The sequence below is a fragment of the Prionailurus bengalensis genome, chromosome A1 (assembly GCF_016509475.1).
Source record: "Prionailurus bengalensis isolate Pbe53 chromosome A1, Fcat_Pben_1.1_paternal_pri, whole genome shotgun sequence".
Taxonomy (NCBI): domain Eukaryota; kingdom Metazoa; phylum Chordata; class Mammalia; order Carnivora; family Felidae; genus Prionailurus; species Prionailurus bengalensis.
This window is the reverse complement of record NC_057343.1, coordinates 187,461,917-187,485,305: the sequence shown is the minus strand read 5'-3', so window position 1 is coordinate 187,485,305 and position 23,389 is coordinate 187,461,917. Positions and strand designations below refer to the sequence as shown.

Here is a 23,389-nt window from a genome sequence, read left to right as displayed (position 1 = left end):
TGGATTTTAACCCTCCCTCAATCCTAATACTTTTAGTTATGCTCAACTATTGAAGACTTAACAAGTTTATAGTTGTCTTTAAAATTTTAAATTAGTTCATTCACTTTGATTTGTAATTTCTAAAAAATGCAATTTGGTAATATGTAAGGGTAGAAGTGCTGGTTTTCTAAGAAAAATTTCTTCCTTATGTTTCAGGCTTTATATTAGGACCCTGATAATTCTAACATGTTCATATAATAGGTCAATATTTCTTATTCTGGTTATTGGAAAATTCCTGCTTAATGGTATCTGCCTTTTGCTTACTTTATAGAAACCATGGCTAATCTGTAAATTCAAATGTTTATGTTTCTTGTTTTGAAAAATGGGGAAAATTGCTCCTCAGTTTTGCCAACATTAAAAATACATGTGGCATAGTATAAAGTTTTCAACTTTGCAGTGAGAAATAGGTAGACTCAAATCTTGGTCCTGCCACATAGAAGCCTGGTGACTTTGGGAAAGTCCTATCCAATTAGAAACTCTGGTGTCTTCTAAGAAGTGGTGATTCTATAATTTTGCATTAAAGATGAGATAATATAAAACATTAAACAGAGTGCTACATATAGTAAATACTCAAAATGGTATGTAGCAGTTATTGCTATAGTCTTGAAGATATTCCATAACATGGAAAATAGTGAAAATGTTTTTTTCTTCACAAGTGAGAAAACATACTAAAATGAGCAGTGTTTACTTTTAAAAATTGAATGCTATTTGGATATTGTGGCAGGCACTGGAGAGTCGATGACAGACAAGGCAGAGATCTTGCTGTCATGGAATGTGAAATCTAAAGGAAGACAAACATATAAACTATAATTATCAAAATGGGTGGTAAGTGCCGTGATTAACATTTTGTGAGGGCAGGGACCATATCTGTCTTCTGTATCCCTATTATTTACTATAGTAGCTAAAACAGAGGAGACACTAAATATTTTGAATTAATGAATAAAAAAAGAAATGTATCCAGCCTAGAATAATCAAGGAAGAGTAACTGCAGGGGTTGACTTTCATGTTGTTAATTTGTATTTATTGGAAACCAAATAATCAGTATTTTAAGCCCAGAACATTGAAAATAATAATCATAGGACTTTCCCTCTAGAAATTCTCCATCTAATATCAGTAGAATGGAGGCTGAGGGATGTGAATGAAACAATAATTCAAATTCAGTGGCATGCAGGTATTCAATAGTAAAAGTATACACAAGCCATGAGGATTACTCACGGGAAGGTGTGCCTCCACTCTACTTCTAGTGCTAGTGACCTTGACAAGTCTCTGCATCCCTCTTTATAACCAGTTTCCATGTCTTCAAAGTGAAAGGCTTAGTCTGATGAACTCGGAGACTTCTCTGGCCTCATCAGGCTTTAGCCTATATACGTTCTAGTTATTCAGAAATAATACACAGGCACAAATTGGGGCTAGGAGATGAGAGGCAGTGGCCTAATCTACCACCACCACGCTGGCTGGACCTCATAAGTTGAGTACATTAAAAGTACTCATCTGTGCTAGAACAGCAAGTTTATCTGTACAAATAAAAGTTTTTTCTTATCATTCCCGTAATGGATATTGTTTGGGGGATGGGAGAAAGGGAGGCAAGGAAAATAGTGAACAAATTCTCCAATGTAGAAGCTCAGTTTGGTGTACATTTTCATCTCCACGATAAGTCACTGAACTATACTTCTTCTGGGTCCCCTTTAGCTCATCAAAAACCCACCCTAATAGATTTCTGTGGGGGAAGAAACAAAGATCTTTTCTAAGGTCTTCCATCCCATGTTTCAAATATCCTTGTGGAGCCCTAAAAACAGTAAGTTAAAATGGCACTGAGTGCTGTTACCTCCCTGTTTCTGCCAGAAGACTAAGAATGATAGCAAGAAAGAGCACACACATTGAGAATGATTAGATAAAAACGATCTTCTACCTTAAATTTCTCTGTGGGGAGAGAAGCAATATAGATCACCTCTTAGAAGGGGTTGCCCTACTTGCCTGAGCCAACTCACATGTGAACACCAGTGGTCTTTTTCAGTGGTCTTTTTCTGTGACCTAGGAGGGGGGAAATAAGAGGTTCAGTTCAATCCCTGGATTTTTAAATTCAGTACAAACCCACTAAAGCACAATCTTTTTTTGGAGTCTGCCATAAAATTTTGGAGAAGAAAGTAAGTTGGAGATTTAGTTTGAAGTACAGCTAGTCACCTGGCAGAGAAAAACCTTAAAGGCACACTAAATGATGAGACCAGTCAGCTCTCAAATCCAATACAATCCTATGTTATTAATTTATTTATTAACTAATTCCTTCAGCCATTTGCTCACTTACTGTGTTTGACATTGTAATTGGGCCTGGAAAAGATAGATGAAGGACACATAATTCCTGCCTTCAAGAAGCTCATAGTTGATTGATATAAGTAGCTAACCTGCACTTGCCATTGTTCAAATCATCGCAACAATCCCAGGATATAGGTATTATTCTTACTCTAACCATTATACAGATGGGACATAATTGAATCCAGGGAGATTTAACTATTCTTCTTAGGTCATACAGCAGGGCATTGGCATAGCTGGGATTTGAACCTGGGTAGTCTAGCTGCAGAGTGCTCTCAACCCCATGACTAGAAACAGGAAATGTAGACATGTGTGAAATCCTATAATGTGGTGCATCATGGATTTAAGAGTGTGGGCTCTGGAATTATGCTGTGAAGTTTTGAATGCTGGTTTTACCACTTATTAACTTCCTGACCTTTGGCAAGACATTTCTCTGTTCATTTTTCTCTTGTGCTATTTGTAGATAATAAGAGGATCTACTTCATGAGCTACTGTGAGATTGAAATGAGAAAATGCATGTGACCTCCTTAGCAGAGCACCTGACATGTAAAAACTATGTAATAAATATTAGATATTACTATCAATAATAGTGATAGGGTTAGTGCAAGAGAGTCACATGGCAAGAAGAAGAGGTCATTTCTGCTTGACATATCAGAGAAAGCAGTTTGGAACTAGACCACAGACATGGCCCCCATCTCATTCTACTATACCACATTATGTTTCCTAAATAATTCTTTAAGGAGAGCCCATGCAAAAATCATAGTAGTCATTAAGAGGCATGGAAATATGACTTATACAGAAAGTATAATAATTAAATAAGTATATAATTAGTCATTAGGTGTAATGAAAATATGGCCAGAAAACAATAACAAAATAATATGTAATGCATTTTTTAAGTACACAGTGATGACTAAAACCTTCATATTTACCTAAGTTACTAGATGGATTTGATCAGAGGAAATTTAGGTGAGCTTTGCTGAGTATGAATATTTCTTCTTTGTGAATGACTATCTTTTATCCTTAGAACATCAGACCAAAAGAAATTGTGACATCCTTAAAATCTTCTCTGGATGACTTTATTTAAGGACGACCCTGCAGGGTCAAAATGAATGAGGAAACAACCATTTTCCCAGACTGGAGGCAGCAGTTTTGTTAAACATTCATCCAAGGAGCCTCAAGTCTCCCATTTATGAAACCTAGTACATGATCTCCAGAGAAATCATTGTAGCCATAAAATGTAAAGCCTGGCAGTTGGGGATGGGGAGAAAAGACTCTATAGTCATCTGATCAACCTATTCTTATTTCAGATGAAGAGATGGGTCTAGAGAGGCTAAGTGGCCTAGAACTCTAACCATTTTTTTTCTTATTTCTATTTCATAACCCTTTGAGCAGATATTAAAATACGAATTCTTCCCTCGATATTTTTCATTCCTCGTTCCCATTAAAAAGGTATCATAGAAACTTAGGAAACACATAACTTAGAAAACACAAATTTTAGAGTACTTGGAAGGAAAGGATCAACTTTATATGGACCTAATGTTCACTACAACTTTGTTGAAGTGAATGGTTGCTTTCTTGATATGGAAAGAATACCTTTCTATCCTTTTGTCTACACGCTATAAATATGCATGTGACTCAATTTTTTTTAAATAACTTCCATATCTACCATTTCATTTTATCCTCACAGCATCCGAGGAAATAATTAAGTAAAGCACTATCATTTTAATTGAACAAATGAGGAAACTGAAGTCAAATAAAGTTAAGCAAGGAATTTGCTCTTCAAGTAAATGGAAGCCAGTTCTAAACAAACCCTCAAAGCTGCTTTCTGACTTAGATCCCTGTTTCTTTTCCTTCCTTCTCCTTAATTTTGTATGGTAATGTATCAGAAATGTTGTCACATCTAATTTACAAGCTTCCCTGAGGGTTACATGATATGCAAGGATATTTGAATTACAATTCTTCTAGATTATTGAATTAGAGGAAAAGAATTCGACATGCTTAGTGCATAAGCACTTGATGTCTAGAGATATTCTTTAGGAATATCTCTATTGAATTTAGGAGACTGATTTTTTTTGTTGTGTTTTTTTTTTATTTTTAAACTATTACAACATGATTCTGATTTTGCTGCTTTTTATTTTCCTTACTTAAATGTTTTGTGCCAAAGCTTCTTAGATTTTGTTTAATTTAAGAAAATGATTTCAGAAGATTTGAAATCCTCCTTTCTCTATTTTGTTAGTGACAAAATGGCTTATATAACAAATATGTTGAATAATAGTTCCTCCAAAATAATATTATTTTCAGAATCTTCCTAAAATGTTCATTGTGAACAACAAAAGATGATAATGGAATATGTATAGATATTCATCTTTCTGACATTCTGGAATTTTTTCTTTGGGCTGGTAAAATTTTGTAAACCTCAGTTGAATGAATGGTTAGAATAATAATGCGTACTCCTGGGAGGATAAAATGTAACATGGCCATGTCCATAAGATGACATTTTAGTAGCCCAGGGAAAATTGGTTTTTTGCATCTTTCTCAAATTTGAATCATTTAATTCTTTTGGGTGACCTTGGAGGTCACCTAATGTATCTATAGAAAATTAAAAGAAATTAGTAAGCATATTTCCCTCCCAAAGAGAGATTCTGATGGATGCTGATTTGAGTGAGTGCCCTTAAATCTCAGTGTGTCCCTTTTCACCATACATAGATATTTGAATACTTAAAATATGTAAAACCATGCTATATTCAAAGAACTATCCTTTTCCAATTAATTTTAAGTTTGATGAGAGGAATATAAGCATATAATTTAGATAAACTAAAAAGTATAAGATATTATTATAAATGTAAACAAGCTACAAATAAATTTGAAATTACTTACAAGGGATCAGTAAATCATTACTGATAACAATTAAAATTACTGATAACAATTAAAACAACTAACATTACTGATAACAATTAAAATTGTTATCATTATTAACAATTATCAGTGAAAGCTTATTTACACTTGTGAATTATTTCCTACTGTGAAGGATAAATGGGTTTATTTTAGTAATACTTTTACCAATTCTGATTGGAGGGAACAGATAAGAAAATGGGAAAAGGAACTAAAATTTATTTTAAAACTCTTACACAACATGATCTTAAATAGACTCCCTATTCTTCATTCTCCCCACAGTATACTTCTCACTATTTTATAGATTAGGAAACAGAGGATCAGAGACTGAGTTGCCCAAGGCTAACAGTAAGAATATAAGATGTCTAAGTTTTGAGCTCAAATCCATTTGCTTCTAAAGCTAATAAGCTTTCCTTTACGGTACATTTCTTCCTATTCTGCTATGGATTCATCCCAACCCATAGGTGAACAAAATATTCAGCAGTAATAGATGTCATGTAGAGAATTTTGTATCAGTATCTCAATATACCGAGTTGTGAGAATGAGTGCTGAGCTATGAGACGTAATGCTAAAATGCATTTTTAGAGCTGTGACAGAGTCTTAAATACAGCTTAGGGAGTTTGCTTGTCAGTATGTAACACTGGAGACAATGTTGATTGTGACACTGGGGAAGAGTGGAGTATTTGCTAGTGGCATCTAGTGGGTACAGGTCAGGCTGAATATACAGCAACATATAGGACAGCCCTCACAATAAATAATTATCTGGTCAGAAATGTCAATAGTGCTGAGGTTGAGAAACCTTAATGTAGACAATGGGAATCCATTAAGGTATTTTAAGATTTTACATATCCTTTTTTTATTATTATTTTAGAGAGAGAGAGAGAGAGAGAACAAGGAAGAGAGGAGGCAGAGGGAAAGACAGAATCTTAAGCAGGCTCCATGTTCAGCGCAGAGCCTGACGCGGGGCTTGATGCCACAACTATGAGATCATGACCTGAGCTGGAATCAAGAGTAGGATGCTCAAGTAACTGAGCCACCCAGGTGCACCTACATATGCTTTAAAAAGATTACTCTGCATCAAAGTTTAGGGAAAACTGGAGTGAGGGAGTGTCTAGAGATGAGCAAGACAATTAACGGATCTACAAAGGCAATAAGAGCAGTGACCACCAGATAAACGATAGACTGGGAGATACTGCACAGGAGAAATTAAAATTGTGATGCTCAACTTATTCCTTTCTTTCTCCCTCTGAAGCCCTACTTCACATCCATGGATCAATTCCAGGGTTTTAGCCTGAGTGAGTAGAAAGATGAGAGTACCATGAATTTAAAGATGGACTCTAAGTGGAAATTCAACACAGCTGTATGCTGGTCATTATTTTTTATGGGAAAGGTTAACTAATGTCTGTTTTTGAATGTATTTAGTTGGTGATGTCAATAAAAAATCAGGATGTCTGAGATGTCTTGTAGATATTTGGGAATACAGGTTGATTTTAAAAACGATGTTACTTAGAGCTCTAGATTTGGCAGCCCTCTAGGTAAAAATGACACTAGGGTCAGGGGTGAGAAAGGAAATCCTGGCTAGAGTCAAGAAAAAAAGGGGAAGAAAGCTGAAAGCCAAACTACACTCAGAACCTCTATAATTATTTTCCAGAAAGATGAAGTTTAGGATATTAAGAGATCATGAACAGTTTTAGCCTCATTAAGGGCTGAAGCTGGATGGCCACAGATTGAAACATATATAACAGGTTGCATAGGAGGAAGTTTGGAGTTGAAGGGAAGGAGAAAGATGGAGAAATGTGAATACCAAAGGAAGTGATAGTGTAAGAATACACCTAGTTCTCTTCTACCCACTGACAGATAGCTAAGTATATATATATTCAGAATGGATTCTAAAGGTCTATAATTGAGAAAATATAACATCAATTAAAAAAATAAACTCCTACAATTTGGTTTGTATGTCTATCACTTTCGACCTCTAAATGAAATCAGATTTTGATACATACCAAAACCATGAATTGTGCCTACCTAGTCTACTGTTTCCTAGCTTAGGCTAGGAATTGGGACAAGTTCAAAAGTTGTATTGGAATGGATTTTCCTGGGCCTGCCTGAAGAATGGTTTCTGGGGGCACCTGGGTGGCTCAGTCAGTAAGTGTCCGACTTTGGCTCAGGTCGTAATCTCACAGTTCATGGGTTTGAGCCCCACTTCGGGCTCTGTACTGACAGCTCAGAGCCCGGAGCCTGCTTTGGATTCTGTGTTCCTCTCTCTCTGCTCCTTCCCGACTTGTGCTCTGTCTCTCTCTCTCTCTTTTTAAAAAAATTTTTTTTCAACGTTTATTTATTTTTTTTGGGACAGAGAGAGACAGAGCATGAACGGGGGAGGGGCAGAGAGAGAGGGAGACACAGAATCGGAAACAGGCTCCAGGCTCCGAGCCATCAGCCCAGAGCCCGACGCGGGGCTCGAACTCACGGACCGCGAGATCGTGACCTGGCTGAAGTCGGACGCTTAACCGACTGCGCCACCCAGGCGCCCCTCTCTCTCTCTCTCTTTAAAAAATAAAAATTAAAAAAAAATTTTTTTTAAAGAATGGTTTGTGTATCTAGGTAGGACCTGAAGAACTGAATGTCAAAACCTTCCCAGGTGATTCTGATGAATGTATTCCTCAAAATAAATTTTCAGAAACTCTGGGTATAGAACCCAGGGGATAGCTCACTCTCCTATTTCAAAGATCAGGCTTAAGCTAAATAACTTACTGAAGGTGACAGAGCTGCTGAAAGGCATTGTTGGTGTTGCGAGGAACTCCCCCAAGTTGGACACCAAAGCTTCTTCATTAGACAGCCTGAATGTCTTCCATAGTGGTAAACTGGGGATCTGATCTGTTCTAACCCATTAGTATGTGTCATCGGGGACTCACACATTGCCTTCATGGTCATTAAAGCCAATCTGTAAATAGATGCTCAGATATGTCTGAAATGGGTGATGTACCATGATAAGGTTCTGACAATATCTATGACATTTCTGGTACCTCAGTCTCATCCTCAGACCCGTCTTGGTGTGTTTTTGTAATATCTCTTTCCTTTCCTGGATTAAAGCTTTTCTCTTTGGGAACCAAATGTCACCTGGAGACAGGATAGGTCTAAAGAACAGGCTTTTGCTGCTGCTGGAAAAATTTAAAGATAACTTCTTTTCAAGGTCAAATTGTTTCACCTTACTGTCTGTTTTACCCTCTAGGAGAATATGTTGTAATGACCACTCATTTCCACTTGAAGAGAAAGATTGGCTATTTCGTTATTCAAACATACCTGCCATGCATAATGACGGTTATTCTCTCCCAAGTCTCTTTCTGGCTCAACAGAGAGTCTGTACCAGCAAGAACTGTCTTTGGTGAGTGCCGATTAACATTTGCATGCCGATTAACATGGAGGGCAAGTTATATCATATTGGTGATGTTGCTGATGGAATGAAAAAGTAATTATACATTAAAATCTGAAGTTAGCACAATAGAAAGGTTCAAAGAGTTACCATTCTCATTATGGTATGATTTTTAAAAACGTTTTCTTTAAATAGCAAAAGCTGTTTCTAGCGCATGTAGTTAGATGGAACTAATGAACATTTGATATGATGTTTTGGGAGAGTTGAGGAATGAAGCAAACATAAAATACATGGTGATAGATGAAAAACAGAAATATTAATATTGAAATCGTGTATTTAGAATGTATAATCATGTATCAGTGTGTTTTTGGAGAATCTGAGAAAATATCAGCAGAATTACTTCCTTACATAATATGAAGGCAGGGATTCTTTAGGTAGGGAGAGCTCATGAATGACCATCATCAGTATAGAAATACCTCATTTTACCTCATGTGTGTGCTTCTGAAGAGTTTCAAATACACTTTTGTTTTTTCCTATCAAGATGTTTTAAATGTTCTATATGTTATGAGTTAAGGAAATCTAATTGCAATATTGTTTAAATTGTAACAAACTTTTTACTTATTGGAAAAATCACCCCCTAACTTATAATTTTAGAAGCTTGTATTTCATATAAAGAGGGATTTCCTGCCTGTATTGTAGTACACTATATTAATTTTACTTTAAAGACTGATGAAAACAAAATATTCCATTACAAAAAATGAATTCATTGATTGATTCATACCTTGATTCAGCAAATATTTCTTTGAAACCTACTGTGAGCTCCTACTATGTTGTGGGCATAGAATGCTACAGTGAACCGAACATAAACCACTCCCTTATGAAGATTATATTCTGGAGCTTAAAATTTGAGTCACATTGAAAATCATAGATAATATTTATTGAATGCTCTTATATCAGGTTATATTATATAAACCTATATTCTCTTATTTAATGCTAAAAAATTCTATGTACCGTTATTATCCCTGTGTTATAGAAGAGAAAGCTAAAGAATAAGAAATTGGGTAACCTGCCCAAGAATAGCACCTTCAGAAGCTATTAGGTGAAGGTGTCTGTAGTAAGACCCAGACTCTCTCTTTGCTGTAGAGTTGGTGCCTTAATGACCATTCCAAACCAAAATCAATATGCTATATAGATGCAATGATGAGACATGAAATCAGGTGGTTGTGGGATTCATTTGGAAATAACAATCACATATTTATTGGTGAAATGTGAAATTATCAAGGTTTATTCTAAAACATCAACTAGGCACATGCTATATTTAAGCCTCTTCACCAGAGAATGAAAAACCTTAAGAAGCTTATAATCTACTTTGAGGATTATTCATGTGCCTAGATACCTATGGCATCAATCTTCAATAACAGGCAAGGCATGAAAAATCTGTTATCTCATGAAAAAAAACAAGACTTTGCTATGAGTGCCCAGGAAAGAGTCTTTTCTTTTGAACTTAGCAAAGTGCTTCCAGGTTGGAAATGACCAAATCTTTGCTCTGAGTGTAGTCTAGGAACATAGCTGTATTAAGGTCTGGGATGGAGGTGCCTGGGTGGTTCAGTTGGTTGAGCATCTGACTCTTTGTTTCAGCTCAAGTCATAATCTTGAAATTTGTGGGCTCGAGCCCGGAGCCCCCACGTCGGGCTCTGTGTTGACAGTGCAGATCCTGCTTAGGGTTCTCTCTCTCCCCCTTTTGCCACCCACCCCCACATCTCTAAAAATAAATAAATAAACATTAAAAAAGATCCCAGATGATTCAAGCTGCAGAGCACAAGAGTAGCTCATTTCAAATTCTTTCTTTAATTACCATTTGTTAATATTAACTAGTGTTGAAGCCACTTACTATAAGAACTGAAGATTGAACTCTTGTCAAGGTGCTTACTTCTATATGTATATTTAATTTGAGCCCTTTATTCACTGGAAATTGAAAAAGAAAGGGAATAGAGAAAATATTTTAATATTTGTGTTTATTTTTGTAGAATGAACCCAGAAGTGCAGTGAAAAAGTTATATTTATTTATTTATTTATTTATTTATTTATTTATTTACTTATTTATTTTAATGCTCACTCTCCCTCCTTCTCACTCTAATAAATTCTATCCTTCCTTTTTGGAAATTCTCTAAAGCATTTTGGAATCTTTTATAAGTCAAAACCCTTGCTCTTCACATTTCCAACAATGTGATATCTCAGCCAACTCATGCCCTTCTGGTGAACATAACTACGTATTTGTAAACTCAGCTGTGGCAAGTATTTCTGTGTATCAAGTCATATATTTGTAACATTTTAAGTTCAATACAATCACTAGTACAATTTCTCTAGACCTTTAGCCTTTTAACATTTACTTAGTACACATGTTTCCATTGTTTTTAGTCTCAATTCAGCACATTCCTCTGTGCTGTGTCAGATGCCTGACAGGGTCACGGATATTTAAAGAAAAAATATACAAAGGAAAAAGAAAAAAAAAAGTTGTTCTTTCTAACAGGTTAGCATAAGGTTGAAGAATGCAGCAAAGCCAAAGCCTGTTTTATGTCTTAAAACATCATTTTGATGGTCCATGCTGTCATTTAGAGGCAGTGTGGTCCTGTAATTTTGTTGCCACATAGATCCAAGTTTTAGATCCAATCTTCACTTTTCAAAGATTCAGTTGCCTGTAAAATGAGAGAGCAATTAAAGTAAAATAGTGCTTTTTAAAATATTGAGAGAAATAAAATATATGCATTGTCAGATTGAGTTCTTGGAACTTTAATAGGTGCTCAACACAGTTTTTTTTTTCCTTTCTCTGCCCCTGTAGCAAGTGTTGGAAGACCACACACACACACACACACACACACACACACCTCTGTTTATGCTACTCTTCACTCTTAATTTACCGATACATTTAAAGAACACCCATTCCCAAATTACTTCTGACAGTTGTCTACATGAACCAAAATTAAAAAAAAAAAAATGAAATTCACTGCAGCAGAGATTTACTAACAAGGACCAAAGTTGTCAATAATAATAGCCATTGGGGCACCTGGGTGGCTCAGTCGGTTAAGGATCCGGCTTCAGCTCAAGTCATGATCTTGCGGCTCATGAGTTCAAGTCCCATGTCCGGCTCTGTGCTGACAGCTCAGAGCCTGGAGCCTGCCTCAGATTCTATCTCCCTCTCTCTCTTTGCCCCTACCCCACTCATGCTCTGTCTCTGTCTCTCTCTCAAAAGTAAATAAAAACATTAAAAAAATTAAAAAAAAATAGTAGCCATTAGCTTTGTTCTTGGTATCAGGCTTAATACTAAACACTTTTTTTTTTACAGTATTTTATTTAATATTCATAATATCCCTCTGAGTTAGACTTATTAAAATTATTTTTAAAAGATATAATTTTCTTAATGTTTATTTATTATTTGTGTGAGAGAGAGAGAGCACAAGTGGGAGAGGGACCGAGGATCCCAAGCAGGCTTCATGATGACAGCAGCAAGCCCGATGTGGGGCTCAAATTCATAAGCTGTGAGATCACAACCTGAGCCGAAGTTGGATCCCCAACAGACTGAGCCACCCAGTGCCCCAAAAAGAGATAATTTTTAAAAAAGACAACAGGGATGCCTCAGTGGCTCAGTTGGTTAAATGTCCGACTTCAGCTCAGGTCATGATCTTGTGGTTCATTAGTTAGAGCCCTGTGTCAGACTCTGCTGACAGCTCAGAGCCTGGAGCCTGCTTTGGATTCTGTGTCTCCCTCTCTTGGCCCTCCCTCTACTCATGCTCTCTGTCTCTCAAAAATAAATAAGCCTTAAAATTAAAAAAAAAAAAAGTTCAGGATTGTGAGGCAGTTTTCCCAAGGTCATTCAGCAGTTACAGAGTTGGGATTTGAACTGGGTTGTTCAGTTCCTCAAATACTGACATTTAATTACTTTGCTCTTAGCTCAAGTTAATATTGATATGTAAATTTAAGAACTGTTTACCGGCCAATATTTCTTAAACCATTTGTTGGTTATATAATACAGATAATTCCCCAGAACTTTCTGTAACACCTCCAAAATTTAGAGTAAGTCTGCTCCCTATATCTGTGACCATGTATCAAAGAAATATGATTTAATAAAAGTCTCAATGTTTCTTTTTAATCTTATCACTCCCTAACATAGTTACAAAGATCATCTACCTTAAAATTCATGGAAAACTAGGAAATATTGGATGGCTTAAAGCAGCTTAGAAAAATTAGTCACCTACCAGCTGTGTGACACTGCTGATTCTCTAAATATTAATCCAAAAGGGTAATCATAGATATGAGTTTTAGACATGAGATGACAGTATCTTCCATGGAAATAATTTACCATCTTTAAAATTCTTTTACCTATTATTACATTTAATCCTCAACTAATCTTGTGAAAAATTGTACAGAAGTTTCTCTGATAATTTTAACAATTATAGATAGTTGAGAGAATGAAATCTAAATCACCCCTTTTACAGATGTGGAGACTGAGGTCCCTACAAGTAAATTTGCCTACTTGAGGCCATAGAGCTAGTAAGTGGTAAGGTTGGGACTAGTCACTGGAAGAGGTTAGAAGTCTTTCCATATCATGCAGCCTGAGCCACCCCTATGGGACTACTGTGAGTTTTTTAATACATTTTCAAATGGCTTAAGAGGTACGTTACAATGCTTCTGTTATAGGGTTTTGCATATAGTAGGTTGATTGTATCAATTTATTAAATGAACATTAATGGATATCATTCACATACCAACTCATAATTGTCTAAATAAGCTAAAAACAACTGGCTTGAAAACTGCTTTGAATATAGGTAACATTAATCACTAGGAATGGATTCACAGAATCGGGCAAATGAGGCAGCATTACCAAAAAAAGGGGAAATATTGTGGACATTTGAATCAGACAAACTTGTGTTCGTATTTTTGTCTTGCCACTTCTGAGCTGTATAACGTCAAGCAAATGACATGCAACTTATTTCAGGAATTTCTTCAAAAGAGGAGCTGTTTTATTTTATTATATTAATGTTTATTTATTTATTTTTGAGAGAGTGAGTGGGGAAGGCGCAGAGAGAAAGGGAGACAGAGAATCCCAAGTAGACTCCACACTGTAAGCACAGAGCCCAATGCAGAGCTTGAAATCACGAACTGTTTGATCATGACCTGAACCAAAATCAAGAGTAGGAGGCTCAACCAACTGAGCTACCCAGGTGCCCCAAAGAGGAGCTATTTTAGAATTAGGGGGAAAATAGTATAAAAGCAGAAAAGTTAACAATGTAACAAAATATTAGCCTAAAATAATTCAATTATCTATCAATTATTGATTAACAAGAAGCTACTAGCTTCTTGGTTTATACATTTAGGATATGCAGATAGAATATTAAACAGAGATGAGGATACAACAATTTCTTGTGGATCAGAGACAATGAAGATCTATGCTTTCTGTTTGAAAGTGTTGGGGACAGTGAGACAGTATTGTTTCCTTCCCTGCCCAGGACACCTTGTTCAAGGTGCCCGTTTAAGGGAATTCATGATTTTATTAACAGCTTCTCGGTAGCAGAGCAGTTTATCTCTCCAAGAGATCCCCCTCAATACTGCCATACCATGAACTATACACTACACTGGGGTTGTATTAAAACTCATTCATCCCAAACCAACATGGGATGATTAAAAAACAACAACAACAACAACAACAACCCACTGTATCTGTGGCACTGTTGGTTACCTATTGCACAAGTAGGTTGGCCTCCAGTGATCAAATTTTGCAGTATGAACCTACAAATTCACTTAATTTCTCTTTTTACAGGGGTAACAACTGTGCTCACCATGACAACTTTGAGTATCAGTGCCAGAAATTCCCTTCCAAAGGTGGCTTATGCAACTGCAATGGATTGGTTCATTGCAGTGTGCTATGCCTTTGTGTTCTCGGCTCTGATCGAGTTTGCCACAGTAAATTATTTCACCAAGAGAGGTTATGCATGGGATGGCAAAAGTGTGGTTCCAGAAAAGGTAAATGCTTTAAGATCCCCTGTAATGCATCACTGGTATGTCTTATTAGCCCTGTGAGATGGCATGTTCAGACTTTGGGAAATGGCTGAAGAATGCAGAGACAGGGTGATGAGGATTCTTTGTTTCTTATATCATCAATGACTATGTGCTATGGTAATTTTGGTAGTGCTAAAGAGAGGGGTTGTTTAAGTGGGCAGATGGGCAGAGCAGAGTAGAGTAAGGAGATCATAGAGAGATGAAGGAGAACATTTCTACTCAAGTATGCTTTCCTGTGCCCTCCATCGATTTGAGAACAGCTTTAATCAACCTGACATTAGGAGCAAATAAAGCTATACCATGATAATTTTTAGAATTTGAAAATCATAGCCTTTTGGTCGTTTTCTGAGTCTAATCACCTTGGTCATAAATATTATGACTATAATGCCTCAGTGGAATTGAGTTTGTGAGATGCATTATCTCCAATTTTCAGTAAAGCAAGGGGCAATAAATATGTTTCTTTCCCCAAATTAGAGTTTTGCTTTAAGGATCATACACAGAAATCACAGAAAAATTCTTCTTTGTAGAAAATTATCAAGTACAGCTCATTACTGTTTTTCTAAATTAGAACCTATTCTAGAGTGTATTTTAAAGAACATGAAAGGAGGATATTTCTACTTCTCTGGCTTGAAAGTAAAGCATGTCAAAATGCAGGTGAACCTTCAGATGGTAGAAAGAAGGTCAAAGTCAGAGACACAGAGATTGTAAGACATCTAGAAGTAATTTAGAAGAATTCACTCTATAGTAGTTTTCCCAAAATTCTGTTCCTCAGAGTACTAATCTCATGAGATAGTCCCTAAAAATAAAGTTGTGTGGTTGAATACACTTATATAATGGTGTATACTATATCACAGAGTCACAATATATTCAAGAATCTGAAAGGGTCTATAGTAAAGAAATTAATGGTGTTTTCCTCATAGCTCTACAGATGTACTAGAAAAAGGAATGCTTTGTGGTGGAAACATCTACCGTATTTAAATGAATTTATAGTGTTACTGATTATAAGATGAGTCATTAATATATGCATATGAAAGAAAATCTACTGCCAAGTAAAAGCCCTTTTAGATCTACCCCAGATGAATCAGCTGAACACCCCCATGCTCTCCTACATAGGTAAAAGCGAAGGAAGGCTCTGTGTAGAATGCACTGTGGCAGCCAACAGTACCCGAACCACACCCTCAAAATTTGCCTTCCCTTGAAACATGCTTGGCAAGTATTAAAAAAAAAATCTGAATTTTCAAACCAAGAACCTTGGCTCAGGTTCAGTAGAGAGAGGAGATAAGACAAAGGGATTGTGTTTACCAGTTGGAGAGAGGAATGAAAAGAGTGAAGACAGAGTAATTGTCAAATACTTACTTTAGCCACTGATGGCCTCCATTTGTCCTAGAAAAGAAGAGCAGCCCAAAGGAGAGAGAGCCAAACATAGAGATGGGTAATCATAAGACACTACCAGTCGTAAGACATAGCCCAGAGTCATAGATGTGAACAATTTTTAAATGCACATCTTAGAATCACTGGAATAGTCTACTAAAGTTCTTCAGAATTAATGATATGCAAACGTGGGTGATATGCAACTGAAGTGATGTGCAAACATTGGAAAAAATTGCTTTTCTGTATTAATACTTTGCTGCATGAGACCAGTGTCTTTCTGATTCTGGCTCATCAGTATTGGTTGTTAGTGATTTGTTACATGCATTTGGTCTGGAAAACATAGAATTTAGGTTGCAGCATTGGTTGAGCTCACAGGTAAGTTTATATTTATCTCTGTCTGATGCTGTATTAGGTTTCCAAGTCCTGTGTCTTAATGAAAATATTCTAATCTCTATCAGTCTATAGTCTGTTATTCAGTATACAAATGTAGATATAGGTATAGTCATATCCTACCTATATATACACACACATATATATTTATCAGCGAATCATTTTTATCTATCATCCTAAGAAGAAAGACAATATTTTCTGTAAATTATCTATGCCTCTGTAAAAATCTTCCCCAGGGATTTGACAGTTTGATTTGCTTATTACAGGGAGTGTGATCACAATGTGACCCAGGTCTCATTTTGACATTCAGAGAGGATGAATAAAATATTTTTTGTATGACCAGATGAGTGTATTCTATGATCAGGAGAGTTAAATTTCAGTCTCTAACATAATATAACTTGAAAATAAAAAGAAAATTTCCATAAGTCATCACATTATCAAGTCAACATTCAGTAGCCGGCTTAAGATCCATTCTCATATACTAAATTGCTGAAAGAAACACCAGCTTCTTAGAGAATATGGGGAGCTTAACGTTCTTAAAAATTTAAAAAAAATGTTAAGTGCTCTTTCCTGATAAGCCAACCAGATATTTCTCAATACGTTATTCAACTTGATGTTGCAAACAAAAGCACTTAACTTGATAAATTTTAGTATTCTAGTGCTGGAGTACTATAATAATTTGGCACTGGGAGAAATGAAATCTATTAATAATATAAACTCTCCTCCAAGAATTATTCTTGTTGCTGATTACCCATTTCAGCTTATCTAATAGGATGTCTGTCATTCAACAAGTTTTGGTTAGATTGGAACCCATTGCCTCTCTTCAACATCAGAGTACATATACATTTTATCTAAAGGACATGCATGCTTGTATTCTGTAATATTAGAATTCTTATTTTTTAAGAAATGGACTATTACAAGTTCAGTTTGGCTGTTTAACTGTGTTGAAACAAACCATATCTTTCTTTTATTCTAGTACGGTGACAAAAAATGTTACATTACTTCAGGCCTACAACATAGTGATTCAGCAACTCTACACCTTAATGCTATGCTCACCACATGTGTAGCTACCAAGTCACCATACAATGCCATTATCATACCATTCACTATATTCCCTATGCTGTGCCTTTATTCTCATGACTCATTCCATAACTGGAAGCCTGTATCTCCCACTCCCCTTTCCCCATTTTGCCTTCCCCCCTCTGTATTTGCCTACCCTACTCTGTATTTGTGGGTCTGTTTCTGCTTTGTGTTTATTTATTCATTTGTTTTGGTTTTTTGGATTCCACATATAAGTGAAATCATGTGGTATTTGTCTTTCTCTGTGTAACTTACTAAACCATATCTATTTTTGACCTGTAGTCATTTTGACAGTGAAAGAGAGAATTACTTTTACTTGCCTCAGTTTTGTACAAATAATTATGGAACTTTCTGTCATTCTTCATAAAGCTTAACCAAATCTGTCTTCACTATAAAATAGGAGTACAGTTAGAGTGAGTGGCCTTACTTTTTATGATGTAATACTAGAAAAAAACAATTTCTGGGCTTTCTGTTGTTGTCCTAATGTAATGTTTACAGATTTGAAGGAGGGGAAAAGGTAACAGAGACATCACAGGGCTGGATAATAAAGAAATTAACCTGTTAAAATTAACTAGTATTTCTTGTGAAGAGCATCAGGTCTTTTGGTAGTAAAATTTTATTCTGATTCAATAATAAAAATGCGGATTATTCAGAGAACATTGAGTCTGGTTGACTAAGTTTAGCTGTTCATCAGTATTCTCTATACCTTTTTGGAACATCAGTAACCAGACTCCACTTCTGGTTTTCTGATTCAAAATATGAGATTGTGCCCAAGATATTTGCCCTTTAAAAATGTTTAACTAGTGATTTCGTGTGCACAAAAGAATGAGAACTACTCTTCTAAACTACTGCTATCCAACAGAAACATGTGAGCCACAAATGTGAATGCTGTATATAATTTAAAATTTTCTATTAGCTTTTTTCAAAAGTACAAATCAGGGAAATTAATTTTTTTTTGTTTTCTTTTTCAAGTTTTGATTTAATTTCCAGTTAGTTAACATATAGTGTAATATTAGTTTTAGGTGTAGAATTTAGTGATTTAGTAATATGCTTTTACCAATATATCCAAAATAGCATCTTTATAATGTGTAAACAATAAAAATCATTATTAAAGAGATATATTGCATTCTTTTCCTTTTTTTATACTAGGCTTTCAAAATCCTGTGCACATTTTTATACTTACACACATCTCAGAGTAGCGATGTTTCAAGTGCTCAATAGTCACAAGTGGCTAATGACAGTATATCAGACCACATAGCTGTGAACAATGATCCACTTCATTTTTTGGAAATGTCTATATGATAGAAACCCCAAGAAATGCTGCAGTTGTGCAGATAACATTGACAAGCCGCTGACATTGAACAAGAAATTGGCTTCAAGATACCCTGAATAACTTTTATCATTTGCCCACTTGCAACCTGGGGAGAAGGAGCAAATAATTGTTGTCTCAGCAACTCATCGCTGCAAAACAAAACACTTCAAAACTTAGTGACCTACAGCAACCTCCAGGCATGTGGGGCTGGGAACAACCTGGTGGTACTTCTATTAGGAGGATATGGGCTTACCAACATGGTTGCAGTAAACTGGAGACTCTATCAGGAGCAGAGGATACACAATGGCCTCTCACTCATCTGGGGCCTGACACTGGGACTGGGCTTCTCACTGTACATGGTCTCTGGTCACTCAGTTTTCTAGTCCAAGCTAATTCATGAGGCAGTAATGTTTTCAGAGGGTAAATGCTGAGGCTGCAAAGCTTCTTGAGGATAGGCTCCTAACATGGCATCACATCACTCTACCTCTTGATAGGGAAGCCTGGAAAATACTGTGTCTTCATTTTCCCCCCAGCTTTATTGAGATATGTGACACATGATATTGTGTAAGTTTGAGGTATACCATGTAGTTGATATGATTGATGATACATTCATATGTTATGAAGTCATTACTACCCTACCCTACCCTACTACTGTCTCCATCCCATCACAAAGTTACCATTTCTTTTTTTTTTTTTTGTGGTGAGAACATTTAAGACTTAGCCTTAGCAACATTCAAGTATATGATATGTATTTAGTATATCATAATATATGATATGTATAAGTATATGTATGTCTCTAGGTATAATCACCATCCTGTATAGTAGATGCCCAAACTTTTCAATCTTATAACTGGGCATTTGTGTCTGCATTTTTAATTTGTCTCAATAAAGTAGGTATACATTCCATTTCTTACATGTTAATCAAAGTATAGATTTTGTTCAGCAACTTATAAACTTCCTTCTCACAGTTTACTGAACAAAATGCCTTTACTCTTTCCTTCGACAGCCAAAGAAAGTGAAGGATCCTCTCATTAAGAAAAACAACACTTATGCTCCAACAGCAACCAGCTATACCCCGAATTTGGCCAGGGGTGACCCCGGCTTAGCCACGATTGCTAAAAGTGCAACCATAGAACCCAAAGAAGTCAAGCCGGAAACAAAACCACCAGAACCCAAGAAAACCTTTAACAGTGTCAGCAAAATTGACCGACTGTCAAGAATAGCCTTCCCGCTGCTATTCGGAATCTTTAACTTGGTCTACTGGGCTACATATTTAAACAGAGAGCCTCAGCTGAAAGCCCCCACCCCACATCAATAAGTCCTTCTATTCACATTCCGTTGTTCAGTCTTCTGCACTGGGAATTGCTTTCTGTTCTCAACGCGGTGATTCCCATCTGCTTTCTTGCCTCTGTCTTAAAGAATTTGAAGGTTTCCTTATTTCCATAATTCATACGAGAACAACAGACCCCTGTCCAGCAGTCCAGAGCAAAGCAGAACATACAGCTGAGAGACAGGATTCTGAGAGAGGAAGCGAGAGAGAAAAATCACGACAGAAGGAGACAGAATGAAACAGAGAGGAAAGGTGGGGAAGGAGGTCCAAGCTATGAGGGAAAGTAGAAGGAAAATAAAACTTAAGTCTGTAACTCCAGGTCATTTGTAGATATTTATTTCCAAATATTCTAAAAAAAAGACACTGTATATGTCAAAAATATTTTTATGTGGAGGTGTTTCAAAGAATACGTTATAAATGTTTAATGACAATTTTAAAAATCTATGTCTTTATTGCACAAACTACAGTGTGCTTACATTTTGTTTTGTTTTTTGAACGGATGTATAGCTTTAACACTTTGTTTCCAAAGCTAAAGATCCCAATTTTTTTCCTCCTTTTAAAAATGGCTAGTGCATTATATTGCTGTTAAATGCTATTTTAGAATCCATGGAGATTGCATAAGCAAACGTACAGTTCCTTAAGCATTTAATCCAAAAAAGAGAAATGCTTTAAATAGGCTACTTCATCATCATCTGAGCTTTTACCACTTGCTTCAATGAGAAATCATTTTAACAGAGACATACACTCAATAAAAACTAAAAACTAAAAAAAATATTAATAAAAATGAAATAAAACAATTAAAAATATTCCCTTTGCCACCTTGTCTATATCCAGATAGCACATGGGTCCAATAATCACTTGATACTCATTATGAAGATGTTTTTAGAGAGGCAAACCTATTTTGCAAGCTCTAGAATTGTTGAATGTATTATTTTATATAACAGTACATTAAAAGCTTTAGATTGAAATTTATGATTAGTAAACAAATATAGACTATATAAACAAATTATATATGTAAATATACAGCATGAGATTGTACATTTTTTACTTTTTTAAAGTTGTGTTCTTAAAATATTGTGTAGGACTCACCGCTCTTAGCTGTTAGAATGTTGTTAAGTGCTATATGGAAATACCTTTAGAGCCTGCATTAAAAACAGAACAGCCTGTGGGAATCAGATGGAATTTAAAATATAAAGTCTACTTAGGTAGAGAAAGCTTGTAATTTCGAACTATTATCTGGGGTACAGTAGTAAATCAGCTGCTATCTGCTCAAGTCATGCCACATTTCCCTATTTTAGGCTCTTGTAAAATAGAAAATGGAAAAGCATTAGTTGGAGCTAGAAGATCAACTGTATATTATCGCTATATTTGCTGATACCAATTATTTCAATAAGTGTTGTACCATATGTAGCATTAAATATAAAAAATACATGAAAGAATGTACAGGAAATAGCTTTTATTGAGTAACATTATTACATTTCATTTATACTGTAGCAATATATTTGTAGGTATACTATGTAAGGGCTTTAACTATAGGAGGTCCATTAATACTCCCTATAAAAATTCTGGTCTGTTTCATTACTTCCCAGAAGTTTTAGAGATGAATATTTATGCAGATGGTATTTTTGAAGTCTCCTTTTGTCTAACAGAATTTCAGAGATGTTTAAAATTAGCATCCAGAATCCACAGGTCATAGTCTAACCACACTTAAAATGCTACGACATATAAACCTATCAGCATAATTGCCAAATAAGTCCGTTGGGATCCATATCCAACTTTTGAGCAATGTTTCTTTCAAAAAGCTGCTATCCAATGATGTAGGAAAAAACACAGTTTGTGTTTTCCTAAGCAAACTCTGGTTTTCTTTTTAAATGTGCTTTATTGTTTGATTTGGTCCTGCCTAAATTCAATGAGCTAGGCCAATAAAGACTGAACCAAGGACGTTTCATACTCTGGTATCATGTGTAGATATCATGTATAGAAAATTAAAAAAATATATATATATGGCTCTAAAATCCGTGTTGCTGTTTATATCTGTTATTTTTCGGCGTTAACTTAATGTGTTTATTAAGAGCATTTTATCTTCCAGAATCCTCACGCCTAACATTTGGTCTGTATTTTACTCATTAGATGTGAATATTTCTTATTAGTCTGCTTTCTGCTATGCAATGATTGCATTTCTATCATTTCTTAGTTTGTTAGTGTGTGTGGATAGTATTCTATTGTATAAATTGACTGCACAATTTATCAAAGATAAATTATTCTATGTAGCTTTTCTACAGTGCTTTGCTAAACCATGTAATACTAGTTAAGTCTTCCTTGAAAATAAAGATACACTCTTATAGAGGACAGTTCCTGTTTATTCCCAGGAACATTTTTTAAAAGATGACGCTGAATGTTTATTGCACCTCAGTGCAGTGAAGTGGCAATAAAACCTAACATGAATCGAGGTTGTTTATGGCAGATGCATGTATTGCTTTACAGAGTTTAGCAAAAGCTCTTAATTTTATGTCATACTGTATTCTATTATAACAATAAAGCTAACATTATTCAATAACAAAATGGAATGCTTGACTCTCTTTTCATATTATCAATAGGACCTACCAACGACTCGTTTTAAACATTTTCACATAGGAGCACCTAAAAGTGCCAAGTGCTAGCAAGAATCTCGGGTACAGAGAAGAATTTTGAACATGTATAAATAGTATGACTCTAAACTGTGGTTTTAATTGAATCACTTTTACAAAGAGGAGTTATGAAACACCCGGTATCTGATGCTGCCAGTAGCACGTCAACTTAAAATTTATAAAACATAAATAGAACAGAATCAAAACGCTGAACTGATAATAGAGTATCGACTGTCAATACAGCACATTTGTTTTCTGATCTACTTCGTAGAGACTGGTTTCATTTTTGGAGGGAGGAATCTGAGCACTGTATTTTTAAGTCTCCCCTGGAACTATAACATTCCTCAATGTTTCTATAACCACAAAGTCAGATTAAAGTACAAAATACTTATAACTATTTGAAAGACAATAGAAAAATTATTTCAGTGTAAGGCATAAAAATGTACTTGGTTTCCACAGATAAGACTATGTGAGGCACAATCTTTCTGTGTCAGATGGTGGCCAAGCAAAAACAAAATAAATTGTATTTTTACAAATAATCTTCCTAAAAAATGATTCAGGGTTTAGCAAAATTAATCATTTAAAAATCCTCCAAATTACTTATTCAATCCAAATAT

At 35.6% G+C, this 23,389-nt stretch overlaps 1 protein-coding gene across 4 annotated transcripts in view; it reads left to right on the top strand.

Annotated features, from left to right (window-relative positions):
- Positions 1-22,707, top strand: part of GABRA1 (gamma-aminobutyric acid type A receptor subunit alpha1) — a 61,647-nt gene extending 38,940 nt beyond the window's left edge. For all 4 annotated transcript variants that reach the window (XM_043596603.1, XM_043596585.1, XM_043596594.1 and 1 more), the window contains 3 exons: positions 8,468-8,620; positions 14,424-14,626; positions 19,822-22,707. In XM_043596603.1, the coding sequence (XP_043452538.1) occupies positions 8,468-8,620; positions 14,424-14,626; positions 19,822-20,133 (668 nt within the window). In that variant the 3' untranslated portion in view covers positions 20,134-22,707. The remainder of the gene's footprint in view (positions 1-8,467; positions 8,621-14,423; positions 14,627-19,821) is intronic.
- Positions 22,708-23,389: the final 682 nt, after the last annotated feature.